At 27.5% G+C, this 20571-nt stretch overlaps 1 protein-coding gene across 1 annotated transcript in view; it reads left to right on the top strand.

Annotated features, from left to right (window-relative positions):
* LOC148949243 (sodium/potassium-transporting ATPase subunit alpha-B-like) overlaps nucleotides 1-17854 on the top strand; it is a 156493-nt gene extending 138639 nt beyond the window's left edge. Inside the window, exon 7 of the mRNA XM_089092660.1 lies at nucleotides 17798-17854. Coding sequence (XP_088948786.1) covers nucleotides 17798-17854 — 57 coding nt within the window. The remainder of the gene's footprint in view (nucleotides 1-17797) is intronic.
* The last annotated feature ends 2717 nt before the right edge of the window (nucleotides 17855-20571 follow it).

Raw genomic sequence — 20571 nt, forward strand, 5'->3', positions numbered from 1 at the left:
AAGCGGAATTTTTAAAATCACAACAACTGAAGGTCAGTAAATAATTCCTTTTTTTTTTTTTGTTAAACAAGATTGGATGAAATAAAAGTTGAACTTTTAAAATCACAACAACTGAAGGTCAGTAAATGATTCCTTTGTTTCTTTTGTTAAACACGATTGGCTGAAATAAAAGCAGAAATTTTAAAATCACAACAACTGAAGGTCAGTAAATTATTCCTTTTTTTTTTTTGTTAAACACGATTGGCTGAAACAAAAGCGGAACTTTTAGAATCACAACAACTGAAGGTCAGTAAATGATTCCTTTTTTTTTGTTAAACACGATTGGCTGAAATAAAAGTGGAACTTTTAAAATCACAACAACTAAAGGTCATTTACTGATTCCTTTGTTTTTTTTTTGTTAAACAGAATTTGTTCAAACAAAAGAGGAAATTTTTTAATCACCTTAACTGAAGGTCATTAAATAATTCCTTTGTTTTTTTTGTTAGAAACAATTGACTTAAATAAAAGTGGCCCTCTCAAAATCACAACACAAGTTAAGGAAATAATTTCTTAGTTTTTTTGTCAAACACTATCGGCTGAAATAAAAGCGGAAATTTTAAAATCACAACAACTGAAGGTCATTAAATAATTTCTTTGTTTTATTGTTAAACACGATTGGCTGAAATAAAAACGGAACTTTTAAAATCACAACAACTGAAAGTCAGTAAATAATTCCTTTGTTGTTTTTGTTAAACACGATTCGCTGAAATAAAAGCGGAACTTTTAAAATCACAACAACTGAGAGTCAGTAAATAATTCCTTTGTTTTTTTTGTTAAACACGATTGGCTGAAATAAACGCGGAACTTTAAAAATCACAACAAGTGAAGGTCAGTAAATGATTCCTTTGTTTTTTGTTAAACACGATTGACTGAAACAAAAGTGTAACTTTTAAAATCACAACAACTTAAGGTCAGTAAATAATTAGTTTGTTTTTTTTTTAAACACGTTTGGCTGAAATAAAAGCGTAACTCTGAAAATCACAACAACTGAAGGTCATTAAATAATTCCTTTTTTTTGTTAAACACGATTGGCTTAAACAAAATCGGACCTTTTAAAATCACAACATCTGAAAGTCAGTAAATAATTTTTTTTTAAACACGATTGGCTGAAATAAAAGCGGACCTTTTAAAATCACAACCGAAGGTCAGTAAATAATTCCTTTATTTTTTTTTGTTAAACACGATTGGCTGAAATAAAAGCGGAACTCTTAAAATCACAACTGAAGGTCAGTAAATAATTCCTTTGTTTTTTTTTTTAAACTCGATTTGCTGAAATAAAAGCGGAACATTTAAAATCACAAAAACTTAAGGTAATTAAATATTTCCTTTGTTTTCTTTTTAAACATGATTGGTTGAAATAAAAGCGGAACTTTTAAAATCACAACAACTGAAGGTCAGTAAATAATTTTTTTTTTTTTTAAACACGATTGGATGAAATAAAAGCGGACCTTTTAAAATCACAACTGAAGGTTATTAAATAAGTCCTTTTGTTTTGTTTTGTTATACACGATTGTCTTAAATAAAAGCGGAAATCTTAAAATCACAACAGAAGGTCATTTAATAATTTTTTTGTTTTTTTTTTTTAAACACGATTTGCTGAAATAAAAGCAGAACTTTTAAATTCACAACAACTGAAAGTCATTAAATAATTCCTTTGTTGTTTTTTTTAAACACTATTGACTTAAATAAAAGCGTAAATCTTAAAATAAAATCAACTGAGGGACAGTAAATGATTCATTTTTTTTTTTTTTTTTAAAAAATATGTGATTAAACAAAAGCGGACCTTTTAAAATAACAACAACTGTAGGTCAGTAAATGATTCCTTTGTTTTTTTTTGTTAAGCAAGATAGACTGAAAAAAAAGAGGAACTCTTAAAATCACAACAACTGACGGTCAGTAAATGATTCCTTTGTTTTTTTTTTTAAACATGATTGGCTGAAAAAAAAACAGAACTTTTAAAATCACAACAACTGAAGGTCAGTAAATGATTCCTTTTTGTTTTTTTTGTTAAAAACTTTTGTCTTAATCAAAAGTGTAAATTTTAAAATAACAACAACTTAAGGTCATTAAATGATTCCTTTTTTTTTTTTTTTTAAACACGTTTGGCTTAAATAAAAGCGGATCTTTTAAAGTCACAACAACTGCAGGTAAGTAAATGATTCCTTTGTTTTTTTTTGTTAAACACGATTGGCTGAAAAAAAAGCAGAACTTTTAAAATAAAAACAACTGAAGGTGAGTAAATGATTCTTTTTGTTTTTTTTGTTAAACACGATGGGATTAAATAAAAGCGGAACTTTTATAATCACAACAACTGAAGATCAGTAAATGATTCATTTTTTTTTTTTGTTAAAAAAGATTGGCTGAAACAAAAGCAGAACTTTTAAAATCACAACAACTGAAGGTCAGTAAATGATTCCGTTGTCTTTTTTTGTTAAAAACGAGTGGCTGAAATAAAAGCGGAACTTTTAAAATAACAACAACTTAAGGTCATTAAATAATTCATTTTTTTTTTTTTGTCAAACACAATTGGCTTAAATAAAAGCAGAAATTTTAAAATCAAAACAACTGAGGGTAATGAAATGATTCTTTTGTTTTTTTTTGTCAAACACGATTGGCTAATATAAAAGTGGAACTCTCAAAATCACATCAACTGAAGGTCAGTAAATAATTCCTTTGTTTTTTTTTGTGTTAAACACGATTGACTGAAATAAAAGCAGAACTTTTAAAATCACAACAACTGAAGGTCAGTAAATAATTCCTTTTTTTTTTTGTTAAACACGTTTTGATGAAACAGAAGCGGAAATTTTATTATGGCAACAACTGCAGTTCAGTAAATGATTCCTTTGTTTTTTTCTGTTAAACAGGATTGGCTAAAAAAAAAGTTGAACTTTTAAAGTCAAAAAAACTGAACGTCAGTAAATGATTAATTATTTTTGTTTTGTTAACCACTATTGGCTGAAAAAAAAGCTGAAATTTTAAAATAACAACAACTGAAGGTCATTAAATGATTCATTTTTTTTTTTTTGTTAAATATGATTGGCTTAAAAAAAAGCAGAACTTTTAAAATCACAACAACTGAAGGTGAGTAAATGATTCCTTTTGTTTTTTTTGTTAAACACGATTGGCTGAAATAAAAGCGGAACTTTTAAAATCACAACAACTGACGTTCAGTAAATTATTCCTTTTTTTTTTTTGTTAAACACGATTGGCTGAAACAAAAGCAGAACTTTTAAAATCACAACAACTGAAGGTCATTAAATAATTCCTTTGTTTTTTTTGTTAAGCACGTTTGAATTAAACAACAGCTGACATTTTAAAAACACAACTTAAGGTCATTAAATGATTCCTTTATTTTTTTTTGTTATACAATAGTTGATTTAATAAAATTGGAACTCTTAAAGTACCAACTGAAGGTCAGAAAGTAATTCCTTTGTTTTTTTTGTCAATCATGAGTGGCTGAAATAAAATAGGAACTCTTAAAATCACAAAAAATGAAGGTCAGTAAATAATTCCTTTGTTTTTTTTATAAACACTATTGGCTTAAATAAAAGCGGAACTTTTAAAATCACAACAACTGAATGTAAGTAAATAATTTTTTTTTTTTTTTTAACAAGATTTGTTGAAACAAAAGCGGACATTTTAAAATCACAACTGAAGGTCAGTAAATAATTCCTTTGTTTTTTTTGTTAAAAACGATTGGATGAAATAAAAGCTTAACTATTAAAATCACAACTGAATGTCAGTAAATAATTCCTTTGTTTTTTTATGTTAAACACGATTGACTGAAATAAAAGCGGAACTTTTAAAATCACAACAACTGAAAGTCAGTAAATAATTCCTTTGTTGTTTTTGTTAAACACGATTGTCTGAAATAAAAGCTGAAATTTTAAAATAAAAACAACTGACGTTCTTTAAATAATTCCTTTGTTTTTTTTTTGTTAAACACGACTTGCTTAAATAAAAGCGGAACTCTTAAAATAACAACAACTGAATGTCAGTAAATGATTACTTTTTTTTTTTTTAATAAAGATTGACTTAAACAAAAGAAGAAATTTTAAAATCAAAACAACTTAAGGTGAGTATAAAATTCCTTTGTTTCTTTTGTTAAACATGATTGGTTGAAACAAAAGCGGAACTTTTAAAATCACAACAACTGAAGGTCATTCAATGATTCATTTGTTTTTTTTTGTTAAAAACGATTGGCTGAAATAAAAGAGGAACTTTTAAAATCACAGAAACTGAAGGTCAGTAAATAATTCCTTTGTTTTTTTTTGTTATACACTATTGGTTTAAAAAAAGTCGTATCTTTTAAAGTCACAACAACTGAAGGTAAGTAAATGATTCCCTTGTTTTTTTTTGTTAAACACGATTGGCTGAAACAAAAGCAGAACTTTTAAAATCACAACAACTGAAGGTCAGTAAATGATTCCTTTTGTTTTTTTTGTTAAACACGATTGGCTGAAATAAAAGCGGAACTTTTAAAATCACAACAACTGAAGATCAGTAAATGATTCCTTTGTTTTTTTTGTTAAACACGATTGGCTGAAAAAAAAGCAGAACTTTTAAAATCACAACAACTGAAGGTCAGTAAATAATTCCTTTGTCTTTTTTTGTTAAACACAATTGGCTGAAAAAAAAGCGGAACTTTTAAAATCACAACAACTGAAGGTCATTAAATAATTCCTTTGTTTTTTATTTTTAAACACGATTGGCTTAAATAAAAGCGGAACTTTTAAAATCACAACTGAAGGTCAGTAAATAATTCCTTTGTTTTTTTTAAACCCGATTGGCTGAAACAAAAGCGGAACCTTTAAAATCACAACAACTGAAGGTCAGTAAATAATTCCTTTGTTTCTTTTTGTTAAACACGATTGGCTGAAACAAAAGCAGAACTTTAAAAATCACAACAACTGAAGGTCAGTAAATAATTCCTTTGTTTTTTTTTGTTAAACACGATTGGCTGGAATAAAATAAGAAATTTTAAAATCACAACAGCTGAAGGTCAGTATATGATTCCTTTTTTTTGTTAAACACGATTGGTTGAAACAAAAACGGAACTTTTAAAATTGCAACAACTTAAGGGCAGTAAATTATTCCTTTGTTTTTTTTGGTTATACACGATTGGTTGAAACAATAGCGGAAATCTTAAAATCACAACAACTGAAGGTCATTAAATGATTCCTTTGTTTTTTTTTGTTAAACACGATTGGCTTGAAAAAAAGCTGATATTTTAAAATAACAACAACTGAAGGTAAGTAAATGATTCCTTTTTTTTTTTTTTTTAAAAATGATTGGATTAAAAAAAAGCAGAAATTTTAAAATCACAACAACTGAAGGTGAGTAAATAATTCCTTTTGTTTTTTTTGTTAAACACCATTGGATTAAATAAAATCTGATCTTTAAAAATCACAACAACTGAAGATCAGTAAATGATTCCTTTGTTTCTTTTGTTAAAAACGATTGGCTAAAACAAAATCAGAACTTTTAAAATAACAACAACTGAAGGTCAGTAAATGATTCCTTTTGTTTTTTTTGTTAAGCACGTTGTTCGGAAACAGAAGCGGACATATTATTATCGCAACACCTGACGGTCAGTAAATGATTCATTTGTTTTTTTCTGCTAAACACGATGGGCTGAAACAAAAGTTGAACTTTTAAAGTAGAAACAACTTAATCTCAGTAAATGATTCCTTTTGTTTGTTTTTTTAAACACGATTGGCTGAAAAAAAAGCAGATCTTTTAAGGTCACAACAACTGAAGTTAAGTAAATTATTCCTTTGTTTTTTTTTGTTAAGCACGTTGGGCTTAAACAAAATCGGAAATATAAAAAAAAACCCCCATGCATTAAATTTTTTGATTCCTTTTTTTTTTTTTGTTAAGAATGATGGTCATAAACACATTAAGTAAATTTCAAATCAAGAAAAATGTAAGTTAGTAAATAATCCCTTTGTTTTTTTTGTTAAAAACGAGTGGTTGATACAAAGTCGAAACTTTTAAAATCACATCAACGGAAGGTCAGTAAATAATTCCTTTTTTTTTTTTTGTTAAACACGATTGGCTTAAATAAAAGCGGACATTTTAAAAACACAACCGAAGGTCATTAAATAATTCCTTTATTTTTTTTTTGTTAAACACGATTGGCTTAAATAAAAGCGGAACTTTTAAAATCACAACTGAAGGTCAGTAAATAATTCCTTTGTTTTTTTTGTTAAACACGATTGGCTGAAATAATAGCGGAACTTTTAAAATCACAACAACTGAAGGTCATTAAATAATTCATTTTTTTTTTTTTTAAACACGATTGGCTTAAATAAAAGCGGAACTTTTAAAATCACAACAACTGAAGGTCATTAAATAATTTTTTTTTTTTTTTTAACACTATTGGCTTAAATAAAAGAGGAAATTTTTAAATCACAACTGAAGGTTATTAAATAATTCCTTTGTTTTTTTTGTTAAAAACGATTTGCTTAAATAAAAGCGGAACTATTAAAATCACAACTGAAGGTCAGTAAATAATTTATTTGTTTTTTTTTTTTAAACACGATTGGCTGAAATAAAAGCAGACCTTTTAAAATCATAACAACTTAAAGTCATTAAATAATTCCTTTGTTATTTTTGTTATACACTATTTATTGAAATAAAAGTGTAAATCTTAAAATCACAAAAACTGAGGGTCATTAAATGATTCCTTTGTTTTTTTTTTTGTTAAACACGATTGTATGAAATAAAAGCGGAACTTTTAAAATCACAACAAGTGAAGGTCAGTAAATGATTCATTTGTTTTTTGTTAAACACGATTGACTTAAACAAAAGCGGAATTTTTAAAATCACAACAGCTGAAGGTCAGTAAATAATTCATTTGTTTCTTTCGTTAAAAACGATTTGCTGAAAAAAAATCGGAACTTTTAAAATAACAACAACTGAAGGTCAGTAAATGATTCCTTTGTTTTTTTTTTTTTAAAAACGAATTGATGAAACAAAAGCGGAACTTTTAAAATCACAACAACCGAAGCTCAGTAAATGATTCCTTTGTTCTTTTTTGTTAAACACGATTGGCTTAAATAAAAGCGGATCTTTTAAAGTCACAACAACTGAAGGTAAGTAAATGATTCCTTTGTTTTTTGTTGTTAAACACGATTGGCTGAAACAAAAGCAGAACTTTTAAAATCACAACAACTGAAGATCAGTAAATGATTCCTTTTTTTTTTTTTGTTAAACACGATTGGCTGAAATAAAAGCGGAACTTTTAAAATCACAACAACTGAAGTTCATTAAATTATTCCTTTGTTTATTTTGTTAAACACGATTGGCTTAAACAAAAGCGGAACTTTTAAAATCACAACAACTGAAGGTCATTAAATGATTCCTTTGTCTTTTTTGGTTAAACACGATTGGCTGAAACAAAAGTGGAGCTTTTAGAATCACAACAACTGAAGGTCAGTAAATAATTCCTTTGTTTTTTATTGTAAAACACAATTAGATTAATTGAAAGCGTAACTTTTAAAATAACAACAATTGATGTTAATTAAATAATTCCTTTGTTTTTTTTTGTTAAAAGAGATTGGATGAAGTAAAAGCGGAAATCTTAAAATAACAACAACTCAAGGTTAGTAAATGAATCCTTTGTTTCTTTTGTTAAACACGATTGGCTGAAATAAAAGCAGAACTTTTAAAATCACAACAACTGAAGGTAAGTAAATGATTCCTTTGTTTTTTTTGTTAAAAACGATTGGCTTGAACAAAATAAGAAATTTTAGAATCACTTCAATTGAAGGTCAGTATATGATTGCTTTTTTTTTTTTAAACACTTTTGTCTGAAAAAAAAGCAGAAATTTTAAAATCGCAAAAACTGAAGGTCAGTAAATGATTCCTTTGTTTTTTTTGTTATAAACTATTGGTTGAAACAAAAGCGGAACTTTGAAAATCACAACAACCGAAAGTCAGTAAATGATTCCTTTGTTTTTTTTCGTTAAGCACTTTTGTCCTAAAATAAAGCTGATATCTTAAAATAACAACAACTGAAGGTAAGTAAATGATTCCTTTGTTTTTTTTGTCAAACACGATAGGTTGAAACAAAAGCAGAACTTTTAAAATCACAACAACTGAAGGTTAGTAAATAATTCCTTTGTTTTTTTTTTTAAACAAGTTTGGCTGAAATAAAAGCGGAACTTATAAAATCACAACAACTGAAGATCAGTAAATGATTCCTTTTTTTCTTTTTTTAAAAACGATTGGCTGAAAAAAAAGCGTAAATTTAAAAATCACATCACATGAAGGTAATTAAATGATTCCTTTTTTTTTTTAAACACGATTGGCTTAAACAAAAGTGGATCTTTTAAAGTCGCAACAACTGAAGGAAATTGAATGATTCATTTTTTTTTTTTTTTTCAAAAACGTGGGCTGAAAAAAAAGCGGAAATCTTAAAATACCAAAAAAAGAAGATCTGTAAATGATTCATTTGTTGTTTTTTTTGTTAAGAACGATTGGCTTAAAAAAAATCGGATCTTTTAAAATCACAACAACTGAAGGTCAGTAAATGATTCCTTTTTTTCTTTTGTTAAACACGATTGGCTGAAACAAAAGCAGAACTTTGAAAATCACAACAACTGAAGGTCAGTAAATGATTCCTTTGTTTTTTTTGTTAAACACGATTGGCTGAAATAAAAGCGGACCTTTTAAAATCACAACCGAAGGTCAGTAAATAATTCCTTTATTTTTTTTTGTTAAACACGATTGGCTGAAATAAAAGCGGAACTATTAAAATCACAACTGAAGGTCAGTAAATAATTCCTTTGTTTTTTTTTTTAAACACGATTGGCTTAAATAAAAGCGGAACTTTAAAAATCAAAACAACTCAAGGTCATTAAATTATTCCTTTGTTTTTTTGTTAAACACTATTGTCTTAAATAAAAGAGGAACTTTTAAAATCAAAACAACTCAATTTCAGTAAATAATTTTTATTTTTTTTTAAACACTATTGGATTAAATAAAAGCTGAAATTTTAAAATCACAACTGAAGGTAATTAAATAATTCCTTTGTTTTTTTTGTTAAAAACTATTGGATTAAATAAAAGAGGAAATCTTAAAATAACAACTGAAGGTCATTAAGTAATTCCTTTTTTTTTTTTTGTAAAAAACGATTGACTTAAATAAAAGTGGACCTTTTAAAATCACAACAACTGAAGGTCAGTAAATTATTCCTTTGTTTCTTTTGTTAAACACGATTGGCTGAAACAAAAGCAGAACTTTTAAAATCACAACAACTGAAGGTCAGTAAATGATTCCTTTGTTTTTTTTGTTAAACACGATTGGCTGAAATAAAAGCGGACCTTTTAAAATCACAACTGAAGGTCAGTAAATAATTCCTTTATTTTTTTTTTGTTAAACACGATTGGCTTAAATAAAAGCGGAACTCTTAAAATCCCAACTGAAGGTCAGTAAATAATTCCTTTGTTTTTTTTGTTAAACTTGATTGGTTTAAACAAAAGCGGAACTTTCAAAAACAAAACCCCTGACTTAAATTAAACAATTAATTTGTTTTTTTTATATACATTTTATGTTTAAATAAAAGCGTACATTTAATATTCACAACAACTGAAGTTCAGTAAATAATTTTTATTTTTTTTTAAACAAGATTGGTTGAAACAAAAGCGGAACTTTTAAAATCACAACTGAAGGTTAGTAAATAAGTCCTTTTGTTTTTATTGTTATACACGATTGGCTGAAATAAAAGCGGAACTATTAAAATCACAACTGAAGGTCAGTAAATAATTCCTTTTTTTTTTTTTTTTAAACACGATTGACTTAAATAAAAGCTGACCTTTTAAAATCACAACAACTGAAAGTCATTAAATAATTCGTTTGTTGTTTTTTTTAAACACGATTGGCTGAAATAAAAGCGGACCTTTTAAAATCACAACAACTGAAAGTCAGTAAATAATTCCTTTGTTATTTTTTTTTTAAACACGATTGGCTGAAATAAAAGCGGAACTTTTAAAATCACAACAAGTGAAGGTCATTAAATTATTCCTTTGTTTTTTGTTAAACACGATTGACTGAAACAAAAGCAGAACTTTTAAAATCACAACAACTGAAGGTCAGTAAATAATTCCTTTTTTTATTTTGTTAAACACGATTGGCTGAAACAAAAGCGAAAATCTTAAAATCACAACAACTGAAGGTCAGTAAATAATTCCTTTGTTTTTTTTTTTTGTTAAACACGATTGGCTGAAAAAAAAGCAGAAATATTAAAATAACAAAAACTGAAGGTCAGTAAAAGATTCATTTGTTTTTTTTTGTTAAACACGATTGGCTTAAATAAAAGCGGATCTTTTAAAGTCACAACAACTGAAGGTAAGTAAATGATTCCTTTGTTTTTTTTGTTAAACACGATTGGCTGAAACAAAAGCAGAACTTTTAAAATCACAACAACTGAAGGTCAGTAAATGATTCCTTTTTTTTTTTTTGTTAAACACGATTGGCTGAAATAAAAGCGGAACTTTTAAAATCACAACAACTGAAGGTCAGTAAATGATTCCTTTGTTTCTTTTGTTAAACACGATTGGCTGAAACAAAAGCAGAACTTTTAAAATCACAACAACTGAAGGTCAGTAAATGATTCCTTTGTCTTTTTTTGTTAAACACGATTGGCTTAAAAAAAAGCGTAACTTTTACAATTAAAAAAACTGATGTTCATTAAATAATTCCTTTTTTTTTTTTTTTTAAACACTATTGGCTGAAATAAAAACGGACCTATTAAAATCAAAACAACTTAGGGTCAGTAAAAAATTCCTTTTTTTTTTTTTTTTAAACAAGAATGGCTGAAATAAAAGCGGACCTTTTAAAATCACAACAACTGAAGGTCAGTAAATGATTCCTTTGTTTCTTTTGTTAAACACGATTGGCTGAAACAAAAGCAGATCTTTTAAAGTCACAACAACTGAAGGTAAGTAAATGATTCCTTTGTTTTTTTTTGTTAAACACGATTGGCTTAAATAAAAGCAGAACTTTTAAAAGCACATCAACTGAAAGTTAGTAAATGATTCCTTTTTTTTTTGTCAAACACGTTTGGTTTAAATAAAAGCGGAACTCTTAAAATCGCATCAACTGAAGGTCAGTAAATGATTCCTTTTTTTTTTTTTTGTTAAACACGATTGGCTTAAACATAAGCGGAACTTTTAAAATCACAACACCTTAAGTTTATTAAATTATTCCTTTTTTTTTTTTTGTTAAACACGATTGGCTGAAATAAATGCGGAACTTTTATAATCACAAAAACTGAAGATCAGTAAATGATTCATTTGTTTCTTTTGTTTAAAACTTTTGGCTGAAACAAAAGCAGAACTTTTAAAATAACAACAACTTAAGTTCATTAAATTATTCCTTTGTTTTTTTTGTTAAGCACGATTGACTGAAATAAAAGCGGAACTTTTAAAATCACAACAACTGAAGGTCAGTAAATGATTCATTTGTTTTTTTTTGTTAAACACGATTGGCTTAAAAAAAAGCGGAACTTTTAAAATAAAACAACTGAAGTTCATTAAATATTTCCGTTGTTTTTTTTTGTTAAACACTATTTGCTGAAAAAAACGCGGAACTTTTGAAATCACAACAACTGGAGGTCAGTAAATAATTCTTTTGTTTTTTTTTTTTTAAACACGATTGGTTGAAATAAAAGCGGACCTTTTAAAATCACAACAACTGAAGGTCAGTAAATAATTCCTTTGTTTATTTTGTTAAACACGATTGGCTGAAAAAAAAGCAGAACTTTTAAAATCACAACAACTGAAGGTCAGTAAATGATTCCTTTGTTTTTTTTGTTAAACACGATTGGCTGAAATAAAAGCGGACCTTTTAAAATCACAACTGAAGGTTAGTAAATAATTCCTTTATTTTTTTTTGTCATACACGATTAGCTTGAACTAAAGTGTAACATTAAAAATACCATCTGAAGGTCTGTAAATGATTCCTTTGTTTTTTTTTGTTAATCTTTTTTGGCATACATTATTGCAGGCCACTCAAAATCACATCAACTATAAGCCAGAATAAGTACCCTTTGTTTTTTTGTTATAAACGCTGTGCTGGTTAAAGAGCGTAACATTTCAGATAAAAACAACGAAAAGTAAGTCAATAATTCTTTTTTTTGTTAAACACGATGGGCTTAAATAAAAGCAGAACTTTTAAATTCAAGACTTAATTTTATTAAAAAGGAACTTTTGTTTTTATTGTTATGAAAGATAAACTGAAATAAAAGTGAAACTCTTAAATAATAACTGAAGTTCAGTAAATAATTCCTTTGTTTTTTTTTGTTATAAAAGATTGGCTGAAACAAAATAGGACCTTTCAAAATAACAACAACTGAAAGTAATTAAATATTTACTTTGTTGTTTTTTTTAAACACGATTGATTTAAAAAAAAGCGGAAATTTTAAAATAACAACAAATGAGGGTCATTAAATGATTCCTTTGTTTTTTTTTTTGTTAAACACTATTTGCTTAAATAAAAGCGGAACTTTTAAAATCACAACAAGTGTAGGTCAGTAAATGATTCCTTTGTTTTTTTGTTAAAGACGATAGACTGAAAAAAAAGCGGAACTCTTAAAATCACAACAACTGACGGTCAGTAAATTATTCTTTTGTTTTTTTGGTTAAACACGATTGGTTGAAAAAAAAGCATAAATTTTAAAAACTCAACCACGTAAGCTCATTAAATTTTTAAATTGTTTTTTTTTTTTTAAAAAAGTTGGGCTTAAACAAAATCGTATATCTTAAAGTACCAACAACTGAAAGTAAGGAAAAAATTCCTTTGTTTTTTTTTGCTAAGAGAGACATGATTAAATAAAGGAAGAACTTTTACAGTAAAAACAACTGAAGGTCAGTAAATAATTCCTTTGTTTTTTTTGTTAAACACGATTGGCTGAAACAAAAGCAGAAATTTTAAAATCACAACAACTGAAGGTCAGTAAATTATTCCTTTGGTTTTTTTTGTTAAACACGATTGGCTTAAATAAAAGCGGAACTTTTATAATCACAACAACTGAAGATCATTAAATGATTCCTTTGTTTTTTTTTTGTTAAACACGATTGGCTAAAACAAAAGCGGAACTTTTAAAATCACAACAACTGAAGGTCAGTAAATGATTCATTTGTTTTTTTTTGTTAAACACGATTGGCTGAAACAAAAGCGGAACTTTTAAAATCACAACAACTGAAGGTCATTAAATAATATCTTTTTTTTTTTTTTTCAAACACTAATGGCTGAAATAAAAACGGAAATTGTAAAATCAAAACAACTGAAGTTCAGTAAATAATTCCTTTGTTTTTTTTGTTAAATACAATTGGTTGAAATAAAAGAGGAACTTTTAAAATCACAACCACTCATGGTCAGTAAATAATTCCTTTGTTTCTTTTGTTAAACACGATTGGCTGAAACAAAAGCGGAAATTTTAAAATCACAACAACTGAAGTTAAGTAAATGATTCCTTTTTTTTTTTTTTTAAACACGATTGGCTGAAATAAAAGAAGAACTTTTAGAATCACTACAACTGAAGGTCAGTAAATGATTCCTTTTTTTTTTGTTAAACACGATTGGTTGAAATAAAAGTGGAAATTTTAAAATCACAAAAACTAAAGGTAAGTAAATAATTCCTTTTTTTTTTTTTTTTTAAACACTAGTGGCTTAAAAAAAAGCATAACTTTTAAAATCCCAACAACTGAAGGTCAGTAAATTTTTACTTTTGTTTTTTTTGTTAAAAACGATTGGCTGAAATAAAAGCGGAACTTTTAAAATCACAACAACTGAAGGTCAGTAAATGATTCATTTGTTTGTTTTGTTAAACACGATTGGCTGAAACAAAAGCAGAAATTTTAAAATCACAACAACTGAAGGTCAGTAAATGATTCCTTTTTTTTTTTTTTTAAACACAAGTGGCTTAAAAAAAAGCTTAACTTTTAAAATCACAACAACTGAAGGTAAGTAAATAATTCCTTTTTTTTTTTTTGTTAAACACGATTGGCTGAAATAAAAGCGGAACTCTTAAAATCGCAACAACTGAAGGCCAGTAGATAATTCCTTTGTTTTTTTCTTTTTAAAAACTTTTGGATGAAAAAAAATCGGAAATTTTGAAATCACAAAAACTGAAGGTCAGTAAAATTCCTTTGTTTTTTTTTGTTAAACACGATTGGCTGAAATAAAAGTGGACCTTTTAAAATCACAACAACTGAAGGTCAGTAAATAATTCCTTTGTTTTTTTTTGTTAAACACGATTGGCTGAATAATAGCGGAACTTTTAAAATCACAACAACTGAAGGTCAGTCAATAATTCCTTTGTTTTTTTGTTAAACACGATTGGCTGAAATAAAACCGGAACTTTTAAAATCACAACAACTCAAGGTCAGTAAATTTTTTTTTTTTTTTTTAAACACGATTGGCTGAAATAAAAGCGGAACTTTTAAAATCACAACTGAAGGTCAGTAAATAATTCCTTTGTTTTTTTTTGTTAAACACGATTGGCTGAAATAAAAGCGGAACTTTTAAAATCACAACTGAAGGTCATTCAATAATTCCTTTTTTTTTTTTGTTAAATACGATTGGCTGAAATAAAAGCAGAACTTTTAAAATCACAACAACTGAAGGTCAGTAAATAATTTCTTTGTTTTATTGTTAAACACGATTGGTTGAAACAAAAGCGGACCTTTTAAAATCACAACAACTGAAAGTCAGTAAATAATTCCTTTGTTTTTTTTGTTATACACGATTGGCTGAAATAAAAGCGGAACTTTTAAAATCACAACAACTGAAGGTCAGTAAATAATTCCTTTGTTTTTCTTTGTTAAACACGATTGGCTGAAATAAACGCGAAACTTTAAAAATCACAACAAGTGAAGGTCATTAAATGATTCCTTTGTTTTTTGTTAAACACGATTGACTGAAACAAAAGCGGAACTTTTAAAATCACAACAACTGAAGGTCAGTAAATATTTCCTTTGTTTTTTTTTAAACACGATTGGCTGAAATAAAAGCGGAACTCTTAAAATCACAACAACTGAAGGTCAGTAAATAATTCCTTTTTTTTGTTAAACACGATTGGCTGAAATAAAAGCGGAACTTTTAAAATCACAACAACTGAAGGTCAGTAAATAATTCCTTTTTTTTCGTTAAACACGATTGGCTGAAATAAAAGCGGAACTTTTAAAATCACAACAACTGAAGGTCAGTAAATAATCCCTTGGTTTTTTTTTCTTAAAAGCGATTGGCTGATATAAAAGCGGACCTTTTAAAATCACAACAACTGAAGGTCAGTAAATAATTCCTTTGTTTTTTTTGTTAAACACAATTGGCTGAAATAAAAGCAGACCTTTTAAAATCAAAACAACTGAAAGTCATTAAATAATTCCTTTGTTTTTTGTTGTTATAAACTAGTGTCTTAAAAAACATCAGACCTCTTAAAATCAAAAAAACTGAATATCTGTAAATAATTTCTTTGTTTTTTTTTGTTAAAAATGTGTTGTTTAAATAAAAGCGGACAAATCAACATTACAACTGCTGAAGGTCATTAAATAATCCCTTTGTTGTTTTTTTTATGAACAATTGGTTTAAGTTAATGCATAACTTTTGAAATAACAACTGATTTTAATGAAATAATTCCTTTGTTTTTTTTTGTTACAAATATGCTACAAATATAGATTATTTGCTACAAATATTAAAATTCAAAGGGTAACTTCGTTCCGGTATCTGGGTATTATTATTGATGAAAATCTGTCATATAAAGAGCATTGTAATAGATTACGGGTTAAAGTTGCTCAGGGGGTTGGTATAATGCGAAGGTTTCAGCATTTTTTTCCATATCAAATCTTACGTCTAATTTATTTTGCGTGGGTTCATTCCCATCTTACGTATTGTCCTCTGATATATTTGGCAACATTCAGATGTCATGTGAAACCGATACAAATTCTTCAAAACCGGGCTCTTCTAATTTTAAAGAAATATTTACCATCGTCGTCTTCGTATCCTAATAAGAGTAAAACTGAAACTCTATATATCTTCTAACTAATATTTTGCCTGTTTCACAGATATTCACCCTCAATTCTTTTTTATTTAAGGTAAAATATGACCGGTCGGAACTACCTACGTACTTTAGTTCGAATAATTTTTTCCCTGTGCAACATGCCCATTCTTATGAAACCCGACATAAATGGAACATTCAGCACCTAAAATTAAGCACAGAAAGATCTCGGTTCTCGCCATTATTTTCAATCACGGGTTCATGGTGTCTTCATCTACCATTTATTGATTGTAGCAAATCTCTTCCAAATATAAAAAAGCAACTTCATTCTATCCTTATAAATAATTTTAAGAATTAATAATATATTGAAAATCTGGGTATATTTGATATTATTGTTTTGTTGGGTGTTTTGCCCTGTGAGATGCCGGTTATCGGTTACCCTTATTCGCCCGTTGGTATTTTTTTTTTTTATTGGTATTTTCGGTGGATCTTTGCCCGGTGTCGGTGGGTTTGTGGGGTGGGTGTCCGTCTATTGGTGAGTCATGGAATAACTCTTATTTATTATTTTGTTGTTAAACAGGTTTATTCCGATTAATGTACTGGGTTTTTGTCATTCGACCTTGTGTCTCCGGCGTTTACCCTGTATTTATGTCTATTTTGTACAGATATTTTAAAATTAAACCTTGAACCTTGAACCTTGGTCAGTAAATGATTCCTTTGTTTTTTTGTTAAACACGATTGACTGAAACAAAAGCGGAACTTTTAAAATCACAACAACTGAAGGTCAGTAAATAATTCCTTTGTTTTTTTGTTAAACACGATTGGCTTAAATAAAAGCGGAAATATAAAAATCACAACAACTTATGGTCATTAAATATTTCCTTTTTTTTTTTTTTTTTAAACACGATGGGCTTAAATAAAAGCGGAACTTTTAAAATCAAAACAACTGAAGTTCAGTAAATAATTCCGTTGTTTTGTTTGTTAAACACGATTGGCTGAAACAAAAGCAGAATTTTTAAAATCACAACAACTGATGGTTAGTAAATAATTCCTTTGTCTTTTTTTAAACACGATGGGTTGAAAAAAAAGCTTAACTATTAAAATCACAAAAAGTGAAGTTCGTTAGATGATTCCTTTGTTTTTTTGTTAAACACTTTTGGCTTTAACAAAATCAAAACTTTTGTATTCGCAACAACTGAAAGTCATAAAATAATTCCTTTGTTTTTTTTTTGTTAAGAACGATTGGATGAAAAAAAACCGGAACTTTTAAAATCACAACAACTGAAGGTTAGTAAATAAGTCCTTTTGTTTTTTTTTTTTGTTATACACGTTTATTTCAGTCAATCGTGTTTAACAAAAAAACAAAGGAATCATTTACTGACCTTCACTGTTTGTGATTTTAAAATTTCCGCTTTTATTTAAGCCAAAAGTTTTTAAAAGAAAAAACAAATGAATTTTTTAATGACTTTCAGTTGTTGGGATTTTGAGATGTACGCTTTTATTTAAGCCAATAATGTTTAACAAAAAACATAGGAATCGTTTAATGACCGTCAGTTGTGGTGATTTTAAGAGTTCTGCTTTTATTTCAGCCCATCGTGTTTAACAAAAAAAAACAAAGGAATCATTTCATGACCTTCAGTTATTACATTAAAAGGTCCACTTATTTTTCATCCAATAATTTTAGAAAAAAACAACAAAGGAGTCAATAAATAATTTTCGGTTGTTTTGATTTTAATAGTTATACTGTTTTTCAAGAACTTTGCGTTTAACAAGAAAACAAAGGAAGTGTTTACAGACCTTCAGTTTGTGTAATCTGTGGAGGTCCAATTTTGTTTAAGACAATAGTTTTTAACAAAAAACAAAGGGATTCCTTCCTTACCTGCCGTTTTTGTGATTTTAAAAGTTCCGCTTTTATTTAATCCCATCTTGTTTAACAAAAAAACACAGGAATTATTTACTGAACTTCAGTTGTTTTGATTTTAAAAGTTCCGCTTTTATTTCAGCCAATCGTCTTTAACAAAAAAAAAAAAAGGGATTATTTAATGAACTTAAGTTGTTGTGGTTTTAAAAGTTACGCTTTTATTTAAGCCAATCGTGTTTAATAAAAAAACAAAGGAAATATTTACTGACCTTCAGTTGGTGTGATTTTAAAAGTTCTGGTTTTATTTAAGCCATTCGTGTTTAACAAAAAAAAAAAAAGGAATTATTTACTGACCTTCAGTTGTTGTGATTTTAAGAGTTCCTCTTTTATTTAAGCCAATCGTGTTTAACAAAAAAACAAAGGAATTATTTAATGACCTTCAGTTGTTGTGATTTTAAAAGTTCCACTTTTTTTTCAGTCAATCGTGTTTAACAAAAAAACAAATGAATCTTTTACTGACCTTCACTTATTGTGATTTTAAAAGTTCCGCTTTTATTTCAGCCAATCGTGTTTAACAAAAAAAAACAACAAAGGAATTATTTACTGACTTTCACTTGTTGTGATTTTGAAAGTTCCGCTTTATTTCAGCCAATCGTGTTTAACAAAAAAAACAAAGGAATTATTTACTGACTTTCAGTTTTTGTGATTTTAAAAGGTCCGCTTTTATATAAGCAATTCATGATTAAAAAGAAAAAAAAGGTATTATTTAATGACTTTCAGGTTTTTTGATTGTAAGATGTCAGATTTTATTACAGCTAATAATGTTTAATAAAAAAAAACACAAGAATTATTATATTAATTTAAGTTGTTTTTTTTTTAAAAGGTAAGTTTTTATTTCAGCCAATCGTGTTTGACAAAAAAAAGGAACTATTTAATGACCTTCAGCTGATGTGATTTTAAAAGTTCCGCTTTTATTTCAGCGAATCGTTTTTAACAAAAAAAACAAAGGAATTATTTACTGCCCTTCAGTTGGTGTGATTTTGAAAGGCCCGATTTTATGTCATAACATCGTTATTAAAAAAAAAAAAAGGACTTATTTTCTGATCTTTAGTTGTTGTGATTTTAAAATTTAAGTTTCAGTTTCAGACCATAGATTTTAACAAAAAAAACAAATGAATAATTTAATGAACATAAGTTGTGTTTTTAAAATTTACGATTTTATATAAGCCAAACGTTTTTAAAATAAAAAAACAAATGAATTATTTAATTACCTTCAGTTGTTTTTATTTTAAGAGTTCTCCTTTTATTTCAGCCAATCGTGTTTTTAAAAAAAACAAAGGAATAATTTACTGACCTTCAGTTGTTGTGATTTTAAAAGTTCTGCTTTTGTTTCAGCCAATCGTGTTTAACAAAAAAAAACAAAAGGAATCATTTACTTACCTTCAGTTGTTGTGATTTTAAAAGTTCCACTTTTATTTCAGCAAATTGTGTTTAACAAAAAAAAAACAACGGAATTATTTACTGACCTTCAGTTGTTGTGATTTTAAAAGTTCCGCTTTTATTTCAACCAATCGCGTTTAACATAAAAAAAAACAAAGGAATTATTTACTGACCTTCAGTTGTGATTTTAAGAGTTCCGCTTTTATTTCAGCCAAACGTGTTTAAAAAAAAAAAAAAGGAATTATTTACTGACCTTCACTTGTTGTGATTTTAAAAGTTCCGATTTTTTTTCAGTCAATCGTGTTTAACAAAAAAACAAAGGAATTATTTACTGACCTTCAGTTGTTGTGATTTTAAAAGTTCCGCTTTAATTTCATTCAATCGTGTTTAACAAAAACAACAAAGGAATTATTTAATGACTTTCAGTTGTTGTGATTTCAATAGTTACGCTTTTATTTCATCCATTCGTATTTAACAAAAAAACAAAGGACTTATTTACTGACCTTTAGTTGTGATTTTAATAGTTCAGCTTTTATTTCAGCCAATCTTGTTTAACAAAAACAACAAAGGAATTATTTACTGACCTTCAGTTGTGATTTTAAGAGTTCCGCTTTTATTTCCGCCCATCGTGTTTAACAAAAACAACAAAGGAATTATTTACTGACTTTCAGTTGCTGTGATTTTAAAAGGTCCGCTTTTATTTCAGTCAATCGTGTTTAACAAAAAAACAAAGGAATTATTTACTGACCTTCAGTTGATGTGATTTTAAAAGTTCCGCTTTTATTTCAGCCAATCGTGTTTGAAAAAAAAAAGCAAATGAATTATTTAATGACCTTCAGTTGTTGTGATTTTAAAAGGTCAGCTTTTATTTCAGCCAATCATGTTTAACAAAAAAACAAAGGGATTATTTAATGACCTTCAGTTGTTGTGATTTTAAAAGTTCCGATTTTATTTAAGCCAAATGTGTTTAACAAAAAAAAACAAATGAATTATTTACTGACCTTCAGTTGTTGTGATTTCAAAAGTTACGCTTTTATTTCAGCCAAAAGTGTTTAAAGAAAAAAAAAAACGGAATTATTTACTGACTTTCAGTTGTTGTGATTTTAAAAGTTCCGCTTTTATTTCAGCCAATCGTGTTTAACAAAAAACAGGAATTATTTACTGACGTTCAGTTGTTGTGATTTTAAAAGTTCCGCTTTTATTTCAGCCCATCGTGTTTAACAAAAAA

This window comes from Artemia sp. Qi Xiang Cuo, chromosome 8 (assembly GCF_049724085.1).
Source record: "Artemia sp. Qi Xiang Cuo chromosome 8, ASM4972408v1, whole genome shotgun sequence".
Lineage (NCBI taxonomy): Eukaryota > Metazoa > Arthropoda > Branchiopoda > Anostraca > Artemiidae > Artemia > Artemia sp. Qi Xiang Cuo.